The sequence below is a fragment of the Mandrillus leucophaeus genome, unplaced genomic scaffold, assembly GCF_000951045.1.
Source record: "Mandrillus leucophaeus isolate KB7577 unplaced genomic scaffold, Mleu.le_1.0 Scaffold1702, whole genome shotgun sequence".
Lineage (NCBI taxonomy): Eukaryota > Metazoa > Chordata > Mammalia > Primates > Cercopithecidae > Mandrillus > Mandrillus leucophaeus.
Genome location: NW_012101702.1, coordinates 223583 through 250522, shown reverse-complemented (window position 1 = coordinate 250522; position 26940 = coordinate 223583). Strand labels below are relative to the sequence as shown.

The window sequence follows — 26940 nt, the reverse complement described above, 5'->3', positions numbered from 1 at the left end:
ATAATTCATTTTAACATGAAATGCTCTATCACTAGGAATATTATGCTCCTAAAGAGTGTAGCAGAACTGTCTTTTCTATAAATAAATCAGGAATTCATTATAGATCAATTTCTTTTGTTTCAGTGAATGAAATGAATGTGAAAATGCATAACCTATCTAAGGGCAATAAATAGCAAACATTTAAAATATATATGTATATATTTATATATATATATTCATTTAAAGAAGTGAAGTGTCTTGTAAGTTTGTTTTTTTTTGTTTTTTGTTTTTTTTTTGCAAATCAAATCATATTCCCTACTCCACCATAGCAGCAAGGAAGCAGAAGCCTTAGTTCTACTTATTCCTTAACTGTACCTGCTTTATAGATTTTGAAGTAAAATATTTTGGTACAAGTTACCAACCAATTAAATTAGCTTTTGCTTTTTCAGTCAACTTTCGGACTCGTCCTCTACTAGAAGTTCCAAAAGTTAAAGAGGTGTCTTCGAACAACAGCTGCCTTTGCTCCTCTTCAGAGTCATCCTCATTATAGAAAGCTGTCCTTCGACCTTGATTTCTAGTTCTCATGTGGGGTTCAGAGCCTTTGAGTTCTTCAAACTCTTCTTCCTCATCTATAGGATCATCTATCTTTTTTCGGTTACTTCTCCTTAACACTTTGACACTTGCAGGGACTAGGAGATCTGAATCTAGTTTTTGTGTCTTCATCTTCCTTTTGGGTTTTCTACCTCCACGACTCTTTTTCTGTAACAAATCTTCCTTTACATTATTAGTTTCAGAAAGAAAATTGCATGTTGAAGAAGGAAGTACTTCATCTCTGATGGGATGCACATTATTTTGCTCTAAATTTTCTGGCTTTGCATACTGTAGCTTTTTGGGCTTTCTACCCCTTTTCTTGTGTATAATTTCACCACTATTGGTGTTAACTTCTACTTTAGGTTTCCTTCCAGGTCCCCTCTTCACAAGTTTTGATGGCTGTCCTCCATGGCCGTTTACTTGAATGGTTCCTGGTACAAGAGCGTTGTTCTTACAATCTCCTAAAAGGGAACAACAGGACACCTTAATACATGGAGTTTCTTTTTTGGTTTGACCCTCAAACTTGTCAATAAGGCCCCATTGGTATACTTATATGTAATGACATAATCTAAATTATTTTATTAAAATGAGAAAAAAGAACCTAGAGAATGTTAATAGTTCAATGATCTTATTTATTTTCTAATTAAAAGAGACAGATTCTTAATGATCTCATGAGGGAGGTAAAGCTCATAGAAAATAAGTAACTCATCTAAGTTAACATTGTGATTGATTATAAAGCTAGGATGACCAAAGTTTTCTTATTCCTAACTTAGAAGTAAGTTACTCTGGCTCAAAAACTTTGCTCTCAGAACTGTTTAAAGAGGATTTAAAAACAACTAAATGGCAATTTTTCTTCACAGGCTTTGAAAAGTCCTCACCTTGTGTAATAAATGGCAAATGACTATAATCCTAGGAAATACTGATTATATCAATCAAAATCACTATGTGTGCCACCATAATCATGATTAAGATCCCACTGTAACAAACTCCATGACAAAAGGCCATTATGCTTCATAAAACAAGAGAGAAAATGCTGGCAATCAAATTCTAAACCTGAAGGATCTGGAGATGATGAATCACCTTTCTGTTGTAGAAAAAAATGCTATAACTTAGATAAAGGAAAAATATGCCACAGGAACTATCAGTAACGAACTCTCTTTCCCTCCAAATTTCTGACATGTTTTTATTTGATAAAGTAGGTGATTTGCAATGCTCTATTTTTGAGGAAATTCATAGATGGAAACTGCTTTTAAAAAGAATACATCTTCATAAAAGCACTTTTTGTCATGAGTTGGAACTGTACTTTGTAAATAAGAAAATCATGGTTGGTTGGGTGCAGCGGCTCACAATTACAATGCCAGCACTCTGGGAGGCCAGAGCAGGTGGATCACCTGAGGTCAGGAGTTCAAGACCAGCCTGGCCAACATGGCGAAACCTCGTCTCTACTAAAAGTACAAAAATTAGCTGGGTGTGGTGGTGGGTACCTGTAATCCCAGCTACTCAGGGGGCTGAGGCAGGAGAATCATTTGAACCTGGGAGGCGGAGGCTGCAGTGAGCTGAGATCGCACTACTGCACTCCAGCCTGGGCGACAAGACAGCCTGGGCGACAAGAGCGAGACTCCGTCTCAAACAAAACAAAACAAAACAAAAAAACATGGTTAAGAGACTCACCAAAGGTCAGAGTCAAGTACAGACAGAAAATGCAAAGATTTTAATTCCCGATCCCCATAGTGAAATGACTCTCTTTAGATTACTGGTTGGGAAAAAATGTGGGTGTGGACATAAAGTAGTTAAGTATTTCCTACGGAGCAACTGACATGTAAACTGCCTAGGGATTCTGCCAATCCCTCTTGTTTTACATTATGACTACACGGGTTCTAAATATCCAGCACATGTACCTACTACAGAAGATAGGCTTTAAGAACCACATGAATCCCTTGAAATGGTCCAAAATTTTGTATGAATATGTTTATGTACATTCTTCTTAGACAGGGACTATAGGACTTATCAACTTTATAAAGCAATATATAATGTAAAAAGATTAAAAATGAATGCAGCTTTCTTAAAAAGGAATTCAGAAGTTTCTTTAAAAAGTTTAAAAACCACTGATCTTGAACTGTGTTGTCCTGGGCACATGAAAAGTTACGCAGTTTAGGAACTAAATTTTTAATTAAATTTCAATTTAAATACTAAAGCAGTATATATTTTAAAATACTGATTAAATACTGAAATAACATTTTGGATGCAATGGAATAAAATATTATTAAAATTAACTTTACCTATTTTTACTAAACATAGTGACTGCAAAATTTAAAATTACATATATGCCTTGTATTATATTCCACTAGACAACACTGCTTGATTCTAGACAGTTAATTTAGGTGTCATTATTTATAATAAATCACTGTTAATGTTAACTAATAGATAATGATATTTCTATACAGTACCAGTACTCGAGTATTTCTAATACTCAAACATTATAAATCAAATGGACTATGAGACCAGACCTCCGCTATCATAATGCTAGAACCAATTCATCATACATATTTGATTTCTCTAGGATTCAAGAATAAAAAGCAGCAAGGAAGGCCAATATACTATTCAAACTCTAAATTCAGTTCAGAAAGGGGGCAGATATTAAAAATGTGAAACATTCATATGCAAAGTATTTTGGTTATTTATTCAAACAATTATCTTCTATATAATGGGCATTAAAAATGAGTAAACACATTAACCTCAGATTCTTCTGGAGATACAGACATGTGAAAATGAATAACCTGATCAGTATTGTAAGTACCACCAAAGGTAATGAACAGGGTTTTCTGGGACATAAAGATGGAAGTGCTTGGCTGGGCGTGGCGGCTCACATCTGAAATCACAATACTTTGGGAGGCTGAGTGGGGTGGATCACTAGAGGCCAGAAGTTTCAGACCAGCCTGGTCAACATGGAGAAATCCTGTCTTTATCAAAAATACAAAATTAGCCGGGTGTTATGGCGTACACCTATAATTCCAGCTACATGGGAGGCTGAGGCAGAAGAATTGATTGAACCTGAAAGGCGGAGGTTGCAGTGAATGGAAATCTGGCCATTGCATTCCAGTCTGAGTGACAGAACAAGATCCTGTCTTTGGAAAAAAAAAAAAAAAAAAATGAAGTGCTTGATTCTATCTAAAGAAGCCAGGAGAAGACTTCCTAAAGACGATATTTTAAGTGAGACGTGAAAGGCAACAGACCATTAAACTAGGAGGGAAAAAAGACATCCCCCCCAAAGAAGAGAAGAACAAAGACTCAGGAACTTCTAAGTGTTTAGGATTACTGCAATACAAAAGACAGAAAGAAGGCAAAAGAACCTGGAATGTTAGGCAAGAGCCAAGTAACAGAGAGTCTTGTGTAACAGGCAAAAAATTTAAAATGTTTCCATATATGATTTGAGGGCAAGGAAGGGTTTTCTCTGCATGTATGTACACACATCCACATGTGCTAGAGAGAAATGAAAAGATCACTTTGGCTGCAATATGGGAGATGGACTGGTTAAGAAAGAGTTTGAGAACTGAGGCAGGAAGACTAGTTAGGAAACTAGGAAAATAGTCCAGGCAAGAAATTATGTAAGCCTTGAAATAATGTCACGGCGGTGAGAATGGAGAGGAGAGAATAGATTTAAGAGATGTTATGGAAGGAGAAACAACAAAAACAAAAAGCTGTTGAAGAGATTCAGCTGCTGAAGAGAGGGCTAGGATGACTCCCTGATTTTAAGTTTACATGGGTAGATCCCAATGCCATTAGCCAAAATAAGATTTCAGTAGAGAAATTAAATTTTGACAGAGGTTTTTAAAGACAACAATGAAGAAATGTCTTAAGAAACACTTTGAAAGTCATGATGCAAAATGCTTATTATTAGGCTGTCTGCTGCCAAGAAGCCATATTATTTTAACATGTCATATGGCATATTGTAGTATTTACTTTCTTCATCTTTCAAACACGAAGACTTTACAATAAAAACCCGAAGCTGAAAGAACTTGAAGTGTAACATGTCAAAAGTTGTACTCTACAGTTGTAGACAACCCCAATGAATTATTATTTAATAAAAATCTGTCTAGAAAAATAAGTAGTTTTGTGATCCAATATTTACTTAAAACATTTTTCTACAAAAGTGAAGAATGCTACATTGGGTTAACTATATCCTATTTAATTTAAACTTCGAAGATAAATTTCTTTTTTTCTTTTGAGACAGGGTCTCATTCTGTTTACCAGGATGGAGTGTAGTGGCACAATAATAGCTCATTGCAGTAAATTTATCAACTAATACAGATGTGTGACTTTTAAGTGGGCAACCTGAAAAGTGGATATAAATGCTGATTCCAACAAAAGCATCATTTATAATAAGGATCTACTGTATCTTGAAAGATAGAAATAATACCTTACCTTGCTCAATGACAGCTGATGGCTTTGAAAGAGTGGACGCCTTTGGGAGTAGAGACGACTTCATTTTACGTTTGACTGGCTTTTCCTTTTCCATGGTTTCTTTTGCAGAATTATTCCTAGTGCCATGACTAAAATTGGATTGACCAGGACTGGAAAGAGTATTCAAAGCTTTGGAATGTTTCACGGAATTCTCTAGTACTAAAACAAATAAACAAAAAGTTAAAAATTAAGAGTTACTGAACCTAAAGATGAGAAAAAAGGTTAACCTGAATTATCTGAATTAGCTAAGACAACAAAACCTGAAGGATGCTTAAAGCTTTCTTAGGAAATCTACTTTCTAATAGGAAAAAGGCATATCCAGCTAGAAACTCTTAATAGTTTCAGCCCTTTTAGAAGCTGTCCCATCATTTCAGAATTACGAAGGCAAGTCTTGGCAAATTGCTAGCTAGTGTGGGTACTATGATTTAAATTCAGTAGTTTAGATCAGAGTTGTCATTTCTAAGCATTAGTCTGTAATGACGTAAATCTCAATTTAATTCTTATTAAAAACTTTTTTTAATAGGAAATTAATAAAGAAGGCAAAAACAACAGTGTCTGCTAGAAATTACTAAAACTCAATATACTGCATTTGGCAAAGTAAAAACTTAAATTAAGAAAATCATCAGACACATTACAATTTAGAAAGTCAGTCTTACTTGTTTTCCCTGGTATTGCAGATGCATTTGCTTTTGTAATAAAAGTCTTTGCAGCTGAAGAAGTCGATGGTTGCTCAGTGATAAGTGGATCTACAACCACTCGGTTGCTTCTGGTTCGAACCACAGAACTAGATTCTGTTTTACCGTTTATCTGAGCAGCATTGTGTCTTGGCGGTATTGATCGTGTAGGTGTAGAGAATGCAGAGGTAGAGATTTCTGACTTTAGCTGGGGTTTTAAGATCCTTTTTTTCCTTTCAGGGCTGTAAATAAAATAGTATTGTCGGTCACTCTGATAGTTCTATATGAATGAATAAAACAGTTTATAATATTGTTGGATTCAATATTTGTACTATTATGAAATATGTTAAAATATGAGATTTGTAGTGGATTTCATATGATTGTGAGCCTTTGAAAGTGAATATTTAGTGAAGGATCGCTGTAAATGCTAAAGTTATATGACGGAAAGCATGATGCCATCACTATCCTAAAAATGCTGTTTTACTGTATAGATTTAGCAGTTTGAATTTAAGCACTTACACTAGTATAGCTTTAGTTAAAAGATTAAAAATCCTCCACATCATAGGAACTTGCATGTCAAATATATCATTCTGTAATATAGGGAATAGTAAAGGAAGTATTAAAAAACACCAAGTTCTATCATTTAGATGAAAGTTATAGATCAGTTAGTGGTATTTAAAAGAAATTAAATACCTTGACGCAGCACTACTGGAAACAGAGCTGCTTCTGTTTCTTTTCTTCCTCCTTTTGGTTATGGTATTTCTTTTATGAAAACGAAGAGCAGATTTATAATCTGATAAAACTGAACTAATGTGTTCTTCAAAGAAAGCAGACAGGCGCAAACTCATGCTGTAAATCTGTGAGGGAAAAAAAAAAGTGTTCAAACATTCCTCGGAGGAAAATACCTTTGTTCAGTAAATATTGTAATGTAAATACTTTTCCAGTAAAAACTATTTAGAATTTAAATACTGTTTTTGACATCCTTTTTCCTAATCTTTTGATGAAAAGGTAAACTGAAGCATTTTAACAATTAAATATTTTTGTGTTTAGAACAGAAATCTTTCAAGTTTTGAGATTCTTAAAGAAAAGTCTGACTCTAAATTCAAATGGCTCATACAGACAAAACTCCTTATTGTCAACTCTATTACACTGAAACTATCCCAAAGGTTTGAACCTGTTTTCTACCTAGGACTAGCATCTCTTCTTTCTCATTTCACTGCTATATAGCACTGCTTTGTGATGTTATGTCTGGTCAAAGAGTTTTAAATTATATTTATATTTTTACTTATTTGTAAAAATCATTCACAAAAAAGCTCCATAAGGCAGATAATAGCTAGAAAAGTCAAGGCCAGATGGCTCTGGTGCATACCAGGACAATTTGCACCTATCTATTCAATCACAGTACTTCAAGAAAAGTCACCATTACCAGACATCAAAGATAACATAAATGTTATTTCATACAAGGAGCTGAGTAGAAAGGTATAAATTCTTTTTCCAGTGGGACAATATTCAGAATATAACAAAGTTAACTTGGACCTAAATTTTAAGTAAAGCAACGTTTAGTCATATAACATACTCCTCTAACTCAATCTAGTCATAAACAAAATTTAATTATATACCCTTGATCTTTTGCTTGGTGTATATGCTTTGGAATTACTGAAAATAAGTCTGACATCTTTACATAACTCCATTGGTGACTCATAATTCCCAGCCTCTAAAGTTTCTCTAACGGTAGCAAAATCCATTGGAGTGTCAATGATGTCTCTGTAGTCCTAGGAGAGGGAAAATAGGTGGTGTTACCATTATTATTACACAAAGCATCACTTCTCAGCACAGGGATTTGCACAGGATTTTTATGATGACTATAAGTCCTAGAACTCCTAATAATCACTCCTGTTCCCCTTATCAAGAGTTCCTTTTTTCTAATAATTCTAATTTATTTCATACTCTCCCCCTTATATTGCAATCAACAATAATTTTCTTATTCAAGAACACAGAAGTTATTAATTTTTCACTGGAGACTTGGGAGATGGAGTTGTACTGGAAAGGGGAAAGTAAAAGAGTAAGGAAAAAGCCCAGCTCTACAACCAAAAGTTTGAAAGAAACTCTCAAAACTTTATACTACTTATAAATTCTAAAGGTCTGATGCATTGAAATACAACTGTAACTTTAAGGAAATAAAAATGATGGAAGTATGCCAGCATCCCATTTATGCAGACACCTAAGTTCTAGTAATCTCAACTTCAGTACTACAATTGGGAGTTTTGCTTTGCAGTAATAAAGAATTAACGAATGTGAATAGTTGTCACAAAGTCTATGCATGTCACCTGAGGTGTCTACCTAGTCAATTGAGTATAAAATTAGGTAACAGATTGGAACCAATAAAAACACACAAGTGAAAGAGCAACAGGAAATCATCATAATATGGTATATAATTCTAAAATTATCAGAATATGCTTTTTTTTTTTTTTAAGCAGGGACAAAGAGTATTGTACTCCTCCTTTTTTGGGAGAGACAGTCTTGCTTGTTGCCCAGGTTAGAGTGCAGTTGATGCCATCACAGCTCACTGCATCCTAAGCCTCCCAGACTCAAGCAATCTTCCCACCTCAGCCTCTCAAGTGGCCGGAACTACAGGCAGGCGCTACCACACCCAGCTAATTTGTATAATTTTTGTAGAGACGGGGTCTCGCCATGTTGCTGAGACTGGTCTCAAACTCCCTGACTTAAATAATCTGCCTGCCTTGGCCTCCCAAAGTGCTGGGATTACAGGCATTAGCCACCACATCTGGCCTGCAGTTTTTCAATAGTCCCTCAGTATGCGATTATATTTTTTGAAGTGTAACAACTTGACTTTGGACCATCAAGTTTAAATTATGATCAGATATGTCTGACCCTGAAGAAGGTGCCATATAAGGCAGGATTACTGCCTTTACAAATTTTTATTTCTTCCTTTCCAATAGGTATGCCTTTTATTTCCTTTTCTTGCCTTATTGCATTGGCTAGAATTTCCAGTACTATGTTGAATAGCAGTGGTGAGAGTGAACATTTTTCAATCATTCCTAATTCTTAGGGGGAAAGCACTCAGTCTGTCACCAGTAAACATGATGTTAGCTGTAGGTTTTTTATAGATGTACTTTATCAAGTTGTGGAAGTTTTCCTTTATTCCCAGTTTTCTTAGGGGTTTTATAATGAATTAACGTCTTGTTTCTTCAGATTCTGCATTTGTCTATTTGCCATCTATTCACAGGGCCAAGGATGATCTGGTACCTGGGGGGCCTTACACACCTGAGGAAAGACTGCCTCTTCCTGGGGCAGTCAATTCTTAGTGACGGGCTCCACTGAGAACATGTCTTTCATATACATACCAATGAATCCCAAGTATAAAGCCACAGTCAGCTCCTTTTCTCACTCTCACACACTAAGCCAGTATTTCCATTTTAAATCATCCCAGGGCTGGGACCAGACAACTAGATACGTGTGCCTCAGAGCCCACTGGAATTATTCAAACTAGCCAATAATAAGCTGTTAACTGTGACCTGCCTTGCATTTCCTGCAGAAACCCCAATAAATGATTTCTAAGCTTTTCCCTAGTTTTGGTCTCTCCTACCCAACCAAAACCTAGCACTTCCCCTGTGGCCCTGTGTGGCATGTGGTAACCCCCTACTTTTCTGGGACTCTTTTTTACTTTTTTTTTTTTTTTTTTAATGAGATAGGGTCTCACTCTATTGCCAGGCTAGAGTGCAGTGGTGTGACCTTGGCTCACTGCAATGTCCATCTCCCAGGCTCAAGCAATCTTCATGAGTAGCTCGGACTACAGGTGCACACCACAGAACCTGGCTAATTTTTGCATTTTCTGTAAAGACAGGGTTTTGCCATATTGCTCAGGCTAGTCTCAAACTCTTGAGCTCAAGTGATCCACCTACCTTGGCCTCCCAAAGTGCTGGGATTACACAGGTGTGAGCCACGATGCCCGGCCTGGGAATCTTCAGTATAATAAACTTTTTCCTTCCAAGCCTTGTTTTCATTTCCTCCTGTGACCACACTGACTTTACCATAACCAAAATGCACATTCATAGAACAAATGGGTGTGAAATTTTGTCAAATGCTCTTTCTATATTACTTGATATAATCATGAGATTTTTCTTCACTAGCCTATTAATATGATGGATTACATTGACTGGTTTTTGAATAATCAACCATCCTTGTATCTCTGGAATAAACAGCACTTGGTCATGGTATAAAATCACTTTTTAATATATTCCTGAATTCTATTTGCTGTTATTTGGTTAGTTTTTTTTCTTCTTTTCTACTGTTATTGTCTGGTTTTGAGATCAGGGGAACACTGGCCTTCATAGAATGAGTTGGGAATTTGAGTTTTTCTATCTTCTGGAAGAGACTGTGTAGAATTTGTGTTAATTCTTTAAATGTTTGGTTGAATTCTCCAGTGAAGCCATCCGGGACTAGACATTTCTTTTTTGAAAACTTATAATCACAAATTAAATTTCCCTAATAGGGTTACTGAGTTACCTGTTTCATACTGGGTGAGTTGTGGTAGTTTATACTTTGAGTATCGGTCTATTTCATGTAAGTTACCAAATTTATGTATGTATAATTCTTTGTAGTATTATTTATTTTTACTTTATCATCCTTCTGGTATTTGCAGGGTCTACAGTGATATGCTCTATATCATCCCTGATATTAACAATCTGTCATCTCTCTTTATAGCTTTGTAAATCTCAACAGAGGCTTGTCAATCTTGTTGATCTTCTCAAATAACCAGCTTCCAATTTTATAGATTTTCTCTATTGTTTTTCTTTTTTGAGTTTCACTGATTTCAGCTCTTTATTATTTCCTTTTGTTGGCTTACTTTTGGTTGATTTTACTCTTCTTTCTCTAGGTTCTTGAGGAGTGATCTTCGATTACTGATTTGAAACTTCTCCTTTTCTGCTGTACTCTTTAGGACACTTTAGTATTAGAAATTTTCCTGCATTGCTTTAACTGCGTCCTACAAATTTTGATACACTGAATTTATTTTAATTGAGTTCAATACATTTTTTTAATCCCCATGAGATTTGTTTAATCCATAGATTATTTAAAGGTGGGCTCTTTAGTTAACAAGTTCTTAGAGATTTTACATTATTGGCGTTACAAACTTTGTAGATTTGGGCAAAATATAAAAATGATTTTTTAAAATGTTTTGCAATATTTTGGGTAATGTAAAATTCATGTAGAATACTTAATTTTTCTTGGCTCACATCTTGGCCTTCCACCATGCAGTATAGTACATGATAACTGCTCAATACAATTCTATTGAATACATGAAAGCTGTAGATTATTAAGCCCATTTATTTCCATCAAAAATTTAATTTTTAACATCTTGCTTTGAATATTTGATTACACTCAAAATGTGAACTAATATTTTCATATAAAAGGTGAAATATGAAGTGCGTGATCTGCCTTAAATATTCCACTAAAGTAAGGATGATACAGTTAATTCTGAATTGTAAAAAGTAGATTGGTATCCAAAGTTTTCTTTTTCTCTTCTGTGACAGTAATTAACCAAACAGACCTCCATCATGGAGTACCGCAAGAGGCAAGAGATTACATTTTTCTTATTTCTACTACTTTTCATCGGCTAACACATTTAGCTGGTGGGACAGGTTCTAAATATTTGCTAAATATTGTTCTCATTATTTTGAATATGTAAAAGATGACTGCATTCTTATATATTTCCCTCTTAAGTTTAAAAAGTGAACTTTCTTTATACAAAAATTCATTTGCCTATTGTCAGAATCCCTATCACATATAACTGGTGCGCTGGATATAAAGGATATGGGTTCCCATTGTGGCTTTGTCTATAAATAGCCACAAATAAATAGCAAGAAACAGCTTTGTCTATAAATCTTAGCAAGGTGAGTCTCAGTTCAACATCAGTAAAGTGAGTGGCTTGGAGCAGTCTCAGGTCTCTTCCATTTTTTCTGTCTGACTGTTTTAATATTTTCTTTTTGACTTTCAATTGTTGAGTTTTTTTCACTCTTATTCTAGGTAAAGATTTTTTTCTTGTATATCCCGATCAGGAATCATAGTTTGTCAAATGTTTACCAATTCTAGAAAATTCCTGGCCATGGGGCATGGTGGCTTACGCCTGTAATCCCAGTCCTTTGGGAGGCTAAGGCAGGCAGATCACGAGGTCAAGAGATCGAGACCATCCTGGCCAACATGGTGAAACCCCATCTCTACTAAAAAAATAAAAATTAGCTGGGCGTGGTAGTATGCGCCTGTAATCCCAGCTACTCGGGAGGCTGAGCCAGGAGAATCGCTTGAACCCACGAGGCAGAGTTTGTAGTGATCCGAGATTGAGCCACTGCACTCCAGCCTGGTGACAGAGTGAGACTCTGTCTCAAAAAAAAAAAAGTTCCTGGCCATTAGCTCCTCAAATATTTCTCCTCTCCCATTCTGTCTATTCTCTTCCACTGAAATTTTTGTTAGACATACTTTGGACCTTCTCTTTCTATCTACCATTACCTCTTACTCTCTCCTTCACACTCAATCTCTTTATCATTCTGTGTGGGATTCTATAGAATTTGCTTAGATCTTTACATTTACTATCTCTTTAATCTGTTTTTAAAACTGTCCGGTAAGTTTAATTTCAGTAATTATACATTTCATTTCCAGGATTCTATTTAATTAGTTTTAATATGTCTTCCCTCTTTTCCTCTCAAATAACATACTTTTCCCCCATGTTTCTTATTCTTTCATTTATTCCTTTAACCAAAATTATCTATCAAAGTTTAACTCACAGCATTTCTTTTTTCTTGGTGGTACATATAACAACAATAATCTTACAATGAATGTCATCTCTCTTTTTTTTAATGAAGTATAGTAATTCAGAATAATCTATTACTCAAATTTTCAGGGAGAGGTTACTAATATTTCCATTGGTTGTTTCTGTCATCTTATAATGGTAGATCAGTCCCTTATATAGGTGTGTGTGTTTTTTTTTTTTTAATCATTAGTTCATTCAGTTAAGGATTAACTTTTTTTCCATAATGGATTTCTACACAAGGGTAGTGCAAATTTGGATTCTAAGTCCATGTATAGCGTACGTTTAGGAAAATTTCTCCTCTCTGACATTAGAACCACTGGGGAAAACATTCTTTGTTGTGAAAGGAATTATTCAATTCTTATTTTCATTCAGGGTGCAGTTCTTCAATACTTCTGGTTTAGGGTTGGGTTTCAGCTCCAAATTCCTTTTTCACCACTGCCCAAGGACTCAATTATCTCTGTATAGTGTTAATACTTGTGCCTCTAGAATAAAAACATTGTCTTATTTCTATCCCTTCTTTTCTGTGTAAAGCCCAGAATACAAATGCCTAAAACAATGAATAAACAGCAATTTATTTTTCAAAAGAATACATAGCTGAGCTTGCAAGAACCAAAGTGAAATCCATAAGTTGTGAAAACAGAGAGAAATGAAAGCCAGAACATTCATGCATCAGCTCAGTCCTAGGTTTTCCCAAAGGTGAGGTTCTAATTAGCTCAATTTATCACGTCACTGGAATTAAAGATTTCTCTTCCACATTTAACATTCTATGTTTCTGGTATTTTAAATGACACGAAAAAAGTCATTTTCTGATATTTATCTGTTGATGAAGTTTCTCTATTTTCATCATTGTAAGTTAGAACAAAAATAAGCCTGGCTAATTTTTGTATTTTTAGTAGAGACAGGATTTTACCATGTTGGTCAGGCTGGTCTTGAACTCCTGACCTCGGGTGATCTGCCCACGTCACCTTCCCAAAGTGCTGGGATTACAGGTGTGAGCCACTGCGCCCAGCCCTTGAACTATATAACATTTAATTACTTTTTAAAGGGATAAGATAATGATGTCCAATGATACCACATCTAGGTCATGATGTCTTATAAAACATTTTTTATTTTCATTTCAAACCATGAATGCTATCTGAACTGCATAACTTTTTTCTTTTTTGAGACAAGAGTCTCACTCTGTCACCCAAGCTGGAGTGCAATGGCGCCATCTCGGCTCACTGCAACCTCCGCCTCCCACGTTCAAGCGATTGTCCTGCCTCAGCCTCCCGAATAGTTCGGATTACGGGTGCCCACCACCACGCCCAGGTAATTTTTGCATTTTTAGTAGAGACGGGATTTCACCATGTTGGTCAGGCTGGTCTCAAACTCCTGGCCTCAAGTTATCCACCCGCCTCGGCCACCCAAAGTGCAGAGATTACAGGTGTGAGATACTGCACCTGGCCCCTGAACTATATAGCATTTAATTACTTTTTAAAGGGATGAGAAATCACTCTACGCTAAATTTAGATTGCTATGATTGCATGCCAAAATAAATACCTGGATCATGTTTACTTAGCTCTTTTTACCATGTATTCCATAAAGATTATACATTGGCATACCTAAATATATACAATAATATCACCTTACATTTGTACACAGTGCTTCACATTTAAAAACTATTTTTTTGTTTGCTTTTGTTTTTGAGACCGAGTCTCTCGCTCTGTCGCCCAAGCAGCGGGATCTCGGCTCACTGCAAGCTCCGCCTCCCAGGTTCACGCCATTCTCCTGCCTCAGCCTCCCGAGTAGCTGGGACTACAGGCGCCCGCCACCACACCCGGCTAATTTTTTTTTTTTTGTATTTTCAGTAGATCACCATGTTAGCCAGGATGGTCTCGATCTCCTGACCTTGTGATCTGCCTGCCTCGGCCTCCCAAAGTGCTAGGATTACAGGCGTGAGCCACCGTGCCCGGCCTAAAAATTATTTTTATATATTCTCTTTACATCTCCATAATCCTGTAAGGATGTAGGCATTATTTTTTTTTTTCCTAGATAACTGCCATAATAAATTCATAGAATCAGTGTAGGGAAGACAAAAAGAAAAAAAAATTCAGATGAGAAAACTAAGGGACTAGCTCAAAGCTGCACAACTGGTAGGAACAGAATAACCTATTTCTTACAGTGTCTTGGTTCAGGGCTCCTTCCATTTTACCACACTATTCAAAATTTAGATTCTCTATGTAGTCAAATGGATAATGAGAACATGTATAAAATAATAAAGAAATGAACAATAATCATAAAAAGTAACTAAAACAGCCAACTGTCATGTAAAAGATATGTAGCAAACTGACAGGTAAAGAAAATATTTTCAAAAACACTTACTGGATATTCAAGGAGATCTACTGGCTGACGGAAAGGCTCTGAATCTTCACATTGAAATATGAGATTTAACAATTCTTCACACTGTTTCTTCCATGCTTGAATATCGTAAGACTGGGCTCTATTACGTAATCTTCGTCTAGGCTGATGGTCCTGCGATAAAAGTGTTCAAATATATTAATAAAAGAGCACTTATACAATAAAATTTGTACTTTTAATGCAGTCTTAGATAATTGGGTAATACACAAGAATTCAAACAAAAGAAAATATTCACGAAGTTCTAAAAAACATACATTTTGTAACTGAAACTAATTTGAACATACTTAATGTCTTTTAAAATGCTAAGAGTAAAAAAAGAAAGAAAGCTCTTAATACATTTTAATTCATATAAAGTACTCCTGCTAAAACTAAAACTATATTACCTTCCTTTTTCGAGTAGAAGTTCCTGGCACATCAGCATCTTTCTCTTCTTCCTTTGAGGCAAGAATTTATCAGATTCATAAAACATTTTAAATGTCATTATACGTTATAGTTGATTAATTAGCAATTATTTCCTTTACACACTGGAACACTGTAATGTATATGCTGGGGCACTTTACTGACTCATTAAAAAGTTTCCCATTCAAAATTTTTTTGTAACTCTAAGAAGAATATTCTACTGCCAGTTTTTGTTTTAAACTACACTAGACAAGAAATAATCTTCACAACAGCTTTTACCTGAAAACTATAATATGTAAATTTATTTTTATACAGAGAATATCAATATAGTAATCATAATGAAATATTACATACCTCAGAATCAGACAACACTTTCTTCTTCATTGAATTATAAAGTGGAATTATGTTATAACAAGTCTGATCCCTACATAACAAGGAAATGTTAAAATGTAAGACTACAGCCATGATAATTTTTTTCCTTAAAAATTTGTTCCTAAAACCATATTTTAAGATAAAAGTAGAAGCTGAAGGCTTGCTTTCTTCTGCATTGGCTTACTCCAATAATGTGTGCACACACATTTAACCCTGACCCCTCCACTCTATGTAGAGTTTTCAGTGTGGCCTGACTATATCATTACACCAAACCCAAGTCTGATCTCCCAGTCTTTGCTTAGGTATCTGCTGTGCTTCTTCCATTCCTCAGTCTTCAAACAGCTAATATATTTCTTGTCTTCCAACTTTCTTTCTTTTATTCTTAAATGTATTTCCCAAAACTCTGTTCTTACGCATCTTCTCTTCACACTATACCTTTTGCTTTGATAACTTTACATACTGGTGGTTTATCTGTGTAAATGAATTCCAAAATTCCAGCAATCTGTCCTAACCCTTCTCCTGAGCATTCTACCATAACCTAAAATTCCACATATGTTTAAACTTAATAGTGGCTCCCCAGATATCCTTGTTCCTTTCTCTATTTTTTCTTAAACAACATACCATTCTTACAGTAATGGGAATATTGGTTTTTCATTATTCTTTCCCTTTCCTCCTCCTTATAAATCCAATTAGTGGTCAAGTGCTGTGAACTCTATCCCCAAGTATGTCTGGGCATCTGTCCCTTTCTCACTTCCATAAATTAAGCCCTCATCAACTCTTAGTTGGTCAAATATAGCAGTCAATCTGCTATTTATGCTTCTTGTCTCTTCTATATCAATTAAATTAGACACTGCAGTCAAATTAACATTTTTAAGGCATAGTGTAAAACATTTTATTCTCATGTCAAAATACTTTCAACATCCCCTTGCTCTCAGAGCTCATATTTTAAAAGTCTAAAACCTTAGATTGGCATTCAAGGCCACCCATGATGTGGCCCCAACTCAAATTTATAGCACTGTATCTCTACTGTGACTTCTACTCATTACTGTCTACCTCACCCAATTTATATTACCCTTAATTAAACCTCCCTACCTCATGCTGCTCCTTACCCCTGGAATGGCTTTCTTTTCATCTAACGTTTCCTTAATCTATCAATATCTACCTTGAATACAATGTCTTCTTAACATACTTCTCCTCCCCTGTATCTGAATCCCCATCATCACAACTAAAAGTGATCCTACACTCATCTAAACTTCTATACAATTCTCTTATTACTTGTCACAGTTTTCCTTATATTATAGTTTCTTACAGATTTATCTATCCTATGAAACTGTATTAAGAGGATAAAAATACTACCTCCAAGCACCCTTTATATTACTTTGTATGTATCAATTGCTTGAAATTTTGCCAAATAACTCAATTAAAAAGTATAATTAAAATTTCAAGGAATACTTAATATCTGGAAAACTATCTGCTAAAAAAAGTATTTCTAAACAAACTATACACATCTGAAAAAAATGCCACGGATTTATTTTTAGGAATATACAATACAAATGCTTTAAGTGTTTCATGAATCTGATTTCAAAGACATTTCAAAGTAGCTGTTTGAAAGAAATACATTTCATAGACTATTTCAAATGTATTAACAATTTTCATCTAAATTATTTCACTGAAATATGAATATGGTATCTCATGTAGTTCTACTGATTCTCTTTGAAAAAACAGATATACCTACACATAGTTATAACACTTACAAAAAATTACAGACATAAGAGTCTTCGGAGGATAATGCTTAATTACTAATTTCAATAAGGAAAACAAAAGCATAGCAATAATGGCCCCCAAACCATTGGAAAGCAATAGATATCTTAGAGAATAAGGTAGAGAAAGGGCACAAAATTGACCTTACTAATTATGTTTGGTGTTTTCTTATACTGAAATGACCTGCATTTCTCAGTTAAAAAACATTAATCAAAAAGGAACTCAAAGATTATGTCCATTAACGAGAATGAAGCAGGGATGTTTATTAAAAAAAAAAAAAAAAACACCTGAATAATCCTGAAGTTTTCATTATGTAAAAATGAAAGCTGATAACAGCTAAGTAAGCTTTTAAAAATGCTGTTACTACTTCTCAACCAGGAAAAAAAAATTCAAAATAACAACATGGAATCACAGCAGTCTTTGTACAAAGTATAGAATTCACTTCTCTGCCTTCAATTTAGGAGGCTCAATTCATTGTATGACTGCATAAAATCCTTAAGATAAGGAAGGGAAAGTACTTCTGCCTTAATAAATAGTGGTTATCACTCTTGTTATGGGATCAATGAGGAACTAACCTTGACTTTGAACTAGAATCACGAAAGTTAAATTTAGTCTCCTGCTGGACTACTTAAATACTTGTTAATATACTTGACAGGGGCAATATACTGCTAGGATGAAAAATTCTCAAATCAGATGGCAGACACTCATTTACTGTGCAACCTTATACATGTTAACCACTATAGGCCATAGTTTCCTCAATTCAAAATTCCAGATAATAAATCTCTTCCACCTGTAAGATTGTTACTTGGGTTAGAAAAGTTAAAGTAGGTAAAACATTACATGTTAAATAAATCTTTACTGTTATTATTGTCTAACAGATTGCGAAAAGAATCTTTTAAAAAAAATTTTAACCTTAAAACACAATGGTAATGCAGCTTTTATGATTTCATTCTTATTATTAGCCAATGACCTGTTTCTTCCAAAACCCAGGATCAAACCAGGGACCTTTAGATCTTCAGTCTAACGCTCTCCCAACTGAGCTATTTTGGCTACTCGTAAACGTTTCCTCTTTACAAACAGTATGTTTTCTATTTTAAGAGGAACTATAGTGCCATTAATTATTAAAACTATCATAATTACATATGAAAAAATAACTTACTTTATAAAATGTAGAAGAAGATCAGTCACGAATTTAGCAGATTTCACAATAGGGCTTCCAGGCTCATTAAATGTTCGTGTATTATGCTCTATATATCGAACTTCCCACATTAGGGAAGAAACCCGCCTTAAAAAAACAAAATATAGAAGTTTTAACTTCCTTATATTTAGAAATATGTGTACATCATTTAAAACCAAGACATTCCAACTTTTCAATTTCAGTCTAAACCAATCGTAAAAACCATTGGTCTTATAAAGTCATTTTCAAAGAAGCATAACTGCATTTGTGTTAGGGGAAAAAAAGAGGGGCAACCATATAACTATGTATTTGCATACAAGATGTTTGGAATGGAACACACCAGACTATTAACAATGCCCTCTTTTTGGGAGGGAGAACATCTATATGGGGAGTGGCAGGAGAGTAGAAAAGGGAGAGTTTTTAAGTTTTGGCTTTATATATTTTTGTCATGTATGCTATCATTTTTTGGTAATAAAGACCCCTGACTTCTGAACAAAAAGGAAACAAGTAATTTTAATCTAATTATATTATTGGTAATCAAATGACATATACAAATGAAAAGTTAACTGACAGCCACCTTACGAGATACAAAACTATAAAAATATTGCATGTTCGTTTACCAAGAAACCTAACTAAATGAGAATTATATTCTGAACACTTAACTGATAATGCTAAAATAAAATCTGGAGTTTTATAATTTTATTTCTGAAAGTAAATAAAAATCCAAGGACAACTTTTGAGAATATTATCTAATATGTGGCCTGACTTAAAATAATAAAGAAGAAAACACTTAGAAAATCTTACTGATTGTGAACAGAAATACAATTACATGGAATAAAAAAACACTGTATGTAATTGTGGACATAGAAACAAAGAAAAACTGTGCATTTCAAAAAGATTCACAAGGCTCTATCTAATAACAGAATCACAGATATCTTCAGTGTATCATATAGAAAACTGTGTGTAAAATAAGTATTAGATTAATGCCAGCAGGGCAAACTGACAGTAATAGTTTAACAAGAGACTGAACTAGAAGTATCACGAAAGAGAAACAAACTATAAGAAGTCTAACACCAATGAGTGGAGGAAGAAGCAAAAACTTTTAAACAGTGAAATAGTACTGGAAGTCATCATTGTATTGAATAAGAACATAACTCAGGTTTATAACTGAGTTTATTATCAGGTTGGAAAACAGGCAATTTCTAATTCATGTAAGTATTGTGTTCCAAAAGTTTTTTTCCTAAATTGGCTACAAAACTAGGGTAATGCCAAAAGCCTATTTAAAATATAATGTATCTTGAAATACAGATGTTCCTCAACTAATGATGGGGTTATACCCTGATAAACCTACTGTAAATTCAAAATACCATTAGGTCAAAAATGCATGTGATATAGTTAACCTAGCAAACATTTTACCTCAGCCAAGCCTACCTCAAATGTGCTCAGAACACTTACATTAGCCTATGGTTGGGCAAAATCATATGGCAACACAATACACTGTACAGTATCGGTTTAACTTCATGATCACATGGGTGACTGGGAGCTACTGGGAGCTGTAGCTCACTGCCATTGCTCAGCATCATGAAAGAGTACATCACAAGCCCAGAAAAAGATCAGAATTCAAAATTTGAAGTATGGTTTCTACTGAATGTATATCCCTTTCATATCACTGTAAAGCTGAAAAATCTAAGTCAAACCACTGTAAGTCAAACCATATGTATAGTATATGTTAGCAATTATCATGTTGAGTAATGTGTGAGATATTTACAATAATGGAAGATATCAGCAGCTTATCTTTCTAGTTGTAGTACAACAATTAGTGTATGTATAAAAACAGTTCTTTCCTTCTCACCTACCCATGTCTTGTTTCATCTCTGAAGCACTAGGTTTAACTTCCAATCTTTAGCAATTTAGGGGTCAAGGTAGGAATATAGTTAGGAATTCCTTCATTTTTTTTTTTCTCTTAAACTTCCAACAACTGATACTGAAAAAGACTTGAAGAATGCTTTGAGGGTGGGATGGTTGGGAACCACATAGCATAGAGGATTTTCTCCCTATCTCTACGCTTTTTGACAAATATCAAGGAAGCAACAGCAAACACACCTAAGAAGATCAGAAAAATCTTAGAAACTCAAGTTTAATATATTTGTTTTCTTTATTCCAGTGGTTCTCAATCAAGGATAATTATGCTCCCCAGAAGACATGTGACAATGTCTGATTACATTTTTGGTTTTCACAACTAGGGGGCTGCTACTGGCATCTAGTGGGTAGAGGCACAGGATAGCCCCTCACAATGAGATACGGAAATAAAATTTAAGTCATAAAAAGAACCAAAGGCACATTTTATACAGAAAAATGTTAGTACAAAATATGAATAAAACTTCTGTAAGTTAAAAAAGAAGAATAATGGAAAGGACTTCAGTAATAAATGGTCACAAAAAGTTTTAATGCAATGTTACACAAATTAAATTGTTGGACTGCTAAGCAAAGGTTATATGAGAAACATTAAAACTAAAAACAGGATTCTATTATTTAAAAGCTATAAACATATTTTTTGACAAAACATTTTAGGTAATAAACCTATAAAGCCTACTGAAGATTAAAGACATTCAACAAAATTACCTAGATAATGAAAATTAATTGAAATTATGCCTGGGCCATTTAATTCTAATTCTTTTTCATGCTAAACTACAACTATGAAAAACTGAGTATTTTCAAATTTCAGTGTTATAAGTAATGATAAGCTGAATATAGGCAAAATAAGAACAAAATACATAATACAAATACATAATTTTTATTATATATTCTATTAAAAATCAACGAACAAATAAATATTTTAATGTTATGTAGGAGAAAATGAAATAACTTGCCTTGCTTTATAGAATACAATATAAAGACAGTGAGTATAAAATCATTCCAGCCTCTAGGAATAACTGTACCTAGGAACTGTGTTTTAAGTGTCTAAAGACCAGCAGCATTGGCATTACTGGTACTTGTTAGAAATGCAGAATCTCCAGTCCCACTCCAAATCTACTGAATAAGATTCTACATTTTAACATAATCCCCAGGTGATTCTTATGTGCATTCATATATACAAAAAGTTGAGAAACACTGCTAAAGATCAGTAAATGGGTGGAAAGATCACCAGCTTTCCTTTGATAATAGCTACATCAAATGGTTCTAACCTGTAAAACCTGTTTTCCAGTCTTTGTTTAATTGTACTTAGATCCGTTGGGTATGCCACTACTGTGCAATACATGGGATAGGCTTGCAGATCCACAGGGGCCACAAATGCTGAGGCAATATCTAAAATAAATAGATAAGTTTGTAAATTTATTTTTGTATGCTTAAAATAATTCAAGAAGAATTCTACTTGAATTAAGACTTAAAAAGTCCTTATCTACATAATCATTAGTCTGCCACTGTCTTTTCACAAATAATATAGTTTAGCTGACATGAAGAATCTCACTTTTTCTTATGTCTACATATATATTGCCAAATTCTAGGGGTATTCATAGGTTTACTGGGAGAAAGAAACAAATTATATATACATATATCAGACCTACTAAGTACACACACATTGCCATAATTGACAGTTGGCCATTCCTGAATCTATATTTGACAAAACCATTCTATTATTAACACTGTAACATACTGCATTCAAATCTAACCTTTGACTTTCTCAAAACTTATTCCCTTATCTCAACTTTACATTATTCTGAGAAACATCAGACAAGTAGAGAAAAGGAAACAGACCCAGAAGTTTTGATTCAGTGATACTACTGATCCAATACACACTGTAAAGTTGTACAGCAAAAACTATAACTAGTTAGGATTACTCCCACTTTTTTGCTAATTTACATATAATACGTAATATCCTAAAATATTGCTAAAATTATTTAAGGTAGTATTTATAAGGCTATTCCTATAAAGTGTTGGCATTTTATAAAATACTTCAGATTTGAATATCCCTCACTGTGTGTGTCCATCCAGCTCTTCTTACTCATGTTAATTTCTCTCTGGACTCTCTGCAGCTGATTCCTTACTGAGAGAGAGGGTTGCTACAAACCACCACATAGTCTAGAGTTACTTCAGAAGCCCAGAATTCAGATAATCAAGTTTTGTGGTCATTGTTTTCTTTCCTTTTAACAAGGCAAAGCAATTAATATACCCTCTCCTTTCCCCTTAAAAAGATGCTCTTTTGTGTGTGTATATAAAGTTGGGGGAGACCAGTACAAGCTATCTGTATAATTATAATTGAGCTTTCAACCCTCCTCCATGAATTCATATCATGTCAGTCTGAATATGTCAAGTGTTTTAAATTGGGTTGTGGAGGACAAAGATTTTTCAGAGATGCCTCTGGCACTTCTAGGAGGCCCTTATTCTAAAATTCAGCTAACATAACCTAATTTATAACTGTTTTAAATAGTTAAGTCCCGTGTTAAGATCACATTCAAAAACAGATTCCACTTAAAATGTTTGAAACCATTGACTTAGGATATTGTGAAAAAAATTTTTTGTTGGAGAATAACAGTATTTTTCTATTACTTTGCATTCTGCCAGTTTTTTCTATACTCATGTGTTGCTTTACTTACCTAGTGTCATCAACTGGTTTATTCCTGCCACAATTCTTTCACATTCTTCATCCCTGGGATTGGTACCCCATTCTCCATCAAGAGGTTTATAGATTAGTGATCTGCACTCACCATCAGTTAAAGGAACACTGGTACCTAGTTCTTCAGGAAATACAGCTGAAATAGAAAAGCAGATCATTGCAAATATGTGGTAACTTATTAGTATTTAGGTTAGCTTTAGAATGTAAAAATAATAGTCACAAAATTAAAGTATATTTTGTATAGATTTGGTAAATATACTCTTTATTTTAACAAAGGAAAGTACGTTTCAAGGGTCACGAAAATTTAAATTAATTTTTAAATGATACTGTAAATGATTCTCTAAATAATTACTTCTCCAAAATTATACCTGAAAATCTGCTCTGTAATCAAGCTACATGTGCAGAAATCATTTCTATAAAATATGCAAATCTCAAAGTTTTCTGATTGCCATGTTTACTTTTGATAAACTATACACAAGGTAAAACTGAACTAAAGTGACATTTTCTAGAAATACTTCAATCGAAGCTTCAATTTTTGAATGTAGGAACAGAGAATTACGAAAATTGACAAATGATGCTTATGCTTATTACTCATAAATTATGAAGGTATGCTTTCTGCATGCTTGAATCTTTAACAGTTTTAGCTGACAGAATCACTAGAGGGTTACGGTAACTCAAAATCTAGAAACGTGTTAGGTAATTTTTCCTTTAGACTAGGTTTTGGCAGATACACACTAAAAATATGCCACTGTTTGTGTACAATCAAAATTCTCATCACAAACTACAATTAAACTCTATAGGTTCGTATGAATGTATATTCAAATAGAACAACAGTAACCACCCTTCAATATACTTAGGTAGGAAACAAAATAGTGAATCAGTATCACTTATTCATTTAAAAAATATCCAAGGCATTCTAACACCAACTGGCTTCACTGCTATCATATTCACAACAGTTCAATGTGAGTTCAAATTTAAACTTTTTTTTAATAAATGAGAGAAAAAGATAAGCCATGTAACATGGTTACAAATTAAGATATTTTATAATTTTAACAGCTCTAATTTAGCAGTGAGATAAAAACACATAATATTGGCATTAAATTTTCAAAGTGATAATTCCTGCAAAGAACTAATCTTAGCTTACCAGCATGACCATCTTCTCATTTCTGAGGTCTATGAGATTGGCTTATTTTCTCCAACAGTTATTTTTTCTCTGACTTTGGAATACAATAACTACTGAGTAACTCAATTAATAAAAGATGATTTCTACTATGTTAGAAATTAGATGTTTTCCTCTTTGTATTTTAAAGATCTTATTTTTATCTGCTAACAGATATTATTATTATTATTGTTGTTGTTTTTGAGATGGAGTCTCACTCTGTTGCCCAGGCTGGAGTGCAGTGGTGCAATCTCAGCTCAATGCAACCTCTGCCTCCCAGGTTCAAGTGATTTTCCTGCCTCAGCCTCCTGAGTAGCTGGGATTACAGGCACATGCCACCACACCAGGCTGATTTTTGTATTTTTAGTTGAGATGGGGTTTCACCATGTTGGTCAGGCTGCTCTCAAACACCTGACCTCGTGATCCACCTGCCTCAGCCTCCCAAAGTGCTGGGATTACAGGTGTGAGCCACCGTGCCCGCCCTGTAATATATTATTGTTAAAAAAAATCAAACAATATAGAATAACAGAAAATAATTTATGAAGTCTTTATAATCCTACTCTATAAATAATCATTATTAAAATCTGGACTATATCCTTTTAATCCCTTTTTGGCTTATGCAATTGTGTATGTGTCTTGTATTTTTTACAAACAAACAAAAATGGGCAATGAAGTGGAAAGAATATACAAACTCCAGGCTTTGGTCCCAATGACCTTTTCTCAGTACAAGGAAGACGTCGTACTCACTGCCTAAGGCTAATTATTAAATCCTGAATGTGTCAGGCCATATGCACAATGACAGTTATATTGTCATTATTAATTATATCTTCGTTGAGCTCTTGTGTGTGTCAGACTCTACAATAAGCACTTTACACACATGATGCTATTTAATCCTTAAAGCAGCCCTATAAGGAAGGTATTAGCTTAGACGGTTTCAAAGGCCAAGTCCTAAAAAGTTGGGGAGTGAGGCTTTATGGAACTTGCCAAGATCACATAAAAAATGACAAGTCAGGATACGAACTGATGTCCGTCTCTCTCAAAAGCATAACCTCTTAACTATCATGTTACACTGTAAGCAGTCTGCTAAAGTTACAAAAATGTCCCTGCCTCCCAAATGCACACTTTCTTGAATAATAATTAATAAAACAATTTCATATTTTGTTGTAATAAATTAATTTCAATCTTCCCGGTGAGACTATAAATTCCAAGTAGGCAAGAGTTATATCTATATTCTTTGCTGCTGAATCTCCCCTACTTCAAGGTGTACAATAAATATTTGCTGAATGAATGTTTTCTATTTGATACTCACAACAACTGTGATAGCATGTTAGCAAATCTTAAATAATTTCTTAAGAAATTAACTCCATAATGCAGACACAAAAAGCCCAACACACACTTACCATTATTAGGTATAAGCTCCATATCCCAAGGACTCATCTTTTCTGTATCTCCATTGTCCCAGCTTAAAGAAAGAAAAATCATTATATTAAAAAATCTAAATTATTGTTTCACAATTTTAATAAAACCAATTATCAAAATAATTGCTTCTGTGTTTAAAAGAAGTCTCTTTATCTCTTAATAGATGGAAAAAAAAATTCACAGCAAGCCTAGGTGAACTAAAATACAACAAATGTTTTCTTACCAAACATTGTAGCATTGAAACAGACTATCAGGGTACTCAAGTTGAAGAGGTTCCTGGCTTTCAATTGTTCCAAACCACCAGGCATCATCTATGACAGACCTGAAGCGGTCACCTGGCCAAGAACAAAAACTATCTCATTATTCTGAAATGCATGGCTGCTGTCACTGCTTTTTCCTAACGTAAACCTTTAAGTACCTAAACTGCCTGTATGACTTCAGAAGACAAAAAGTGAACCACACACTCCAAAAATAAGTAAGTACAATCAGCAATACCAAGAGAAAAAAAGGTATTTAGTAAGCATACTTGAAGTGTGACTTAGCAGTTTTCAATTCTACTTTTTATATTTCATTAAGGTATATAGAAATTCACTTGCTTTAGGCATTTTTACCAATCTAGCATTTTAAATTCATCATTAACACTATACCCAAACTTTTCACTCAAAGATTATTATAATTTAGGTAAATTCTACTCAACAATTACTTAATCTATTTTTAATTTCTTACTTTCTGTAAGCAAGTTTTCCCAACCAACAATCAATCAAGACTCCGTCCTAAACAAAACAACATAAAATCCAACCTGTCTTCCTTCATCTCAATCACTCTTAATACTCACTCACTCTCCCTTTCCTGTAAAAGGAAACAAAAAAAGAAACAAAAATAAAACAACTAGTCTTTTTAAAACAGAGGACACTCCTTGTGTCTATTTCCTTATCCGACTGCTGTCATCGTATTACTTAACCTGCTTTTTCCCAAAGACCTGAACAAGCTATAAATGCTATGGCTTTTTCTTATCTAAATCTTCTCATGTTCCTTCCGTGTCATAAGAAAACTGTAAGTCACTTACTTCCTTTATGCAATGCTTTCCTGTTCCTCAGCTATCACAGTACT

General features: G+C 34.3%; 1 protein-coding gene and 1 non-coding gene across 2 annotated transcripts in view; both read right to left on the bottom strand.

Moving 5' to 3' along the window:
• Positions 1–265: 265 nt before the first annotated feature.
• The window catches only part of PHIP (pleckstrin homology domain interacting protein), a 114348-nt gene continuing 87673 nt past the window's right edge, over positions 266–26940 (bottom strand). Inside the window, exons 25-37 of the mRNA XM_011976895.1 lie at positions 26054–26165; positions 25812–25873; positions 23233–23388; positions 21823–21943; positions 18620–18745; positions 15682–15751; positions 15312–15362; positions 14893–15042; positions 7325–7477; positions 6399–6562; positions 5688–5947; positions 4993–5190; positions 266–1031 (exon numbers count right to left, since the gene is read on the bottom strand). Of these exons, the coding sequence (XP_011832285.1) occupies positions 394–1031; positions 4993–5190; positions 5688–5947; positions 6399–6562; positions 7325–7477; positions 14893–15042; positions 15312–15362; positions 15682–15751; positions 18620–18745; positions 21823–21943; positions 23233–23388; positions 25812–25873; positions 26054–26165 (2261 nt within the window). The 3' untranslated portion in view covers positions 266–393. The remainder of the gene's footprint in view (positions 1032–4992; positions 5191–5687; positions 5948–6398; positions 6563–7324; positions 7478–14892; positions 15043–15311; positions 15363–15681; positions 15752–18619; positions 18746–21822; positions 21944–23232; positions 23389–25811; positions 25874–26053; positions 26166–26940) is intronic.
• Positions 18438–18510, bottom strand: TRNAF-GAA. Its single transcript has one exon. It is a non-coding gene; the product is annotated as a tRNA-Phe (tRNA).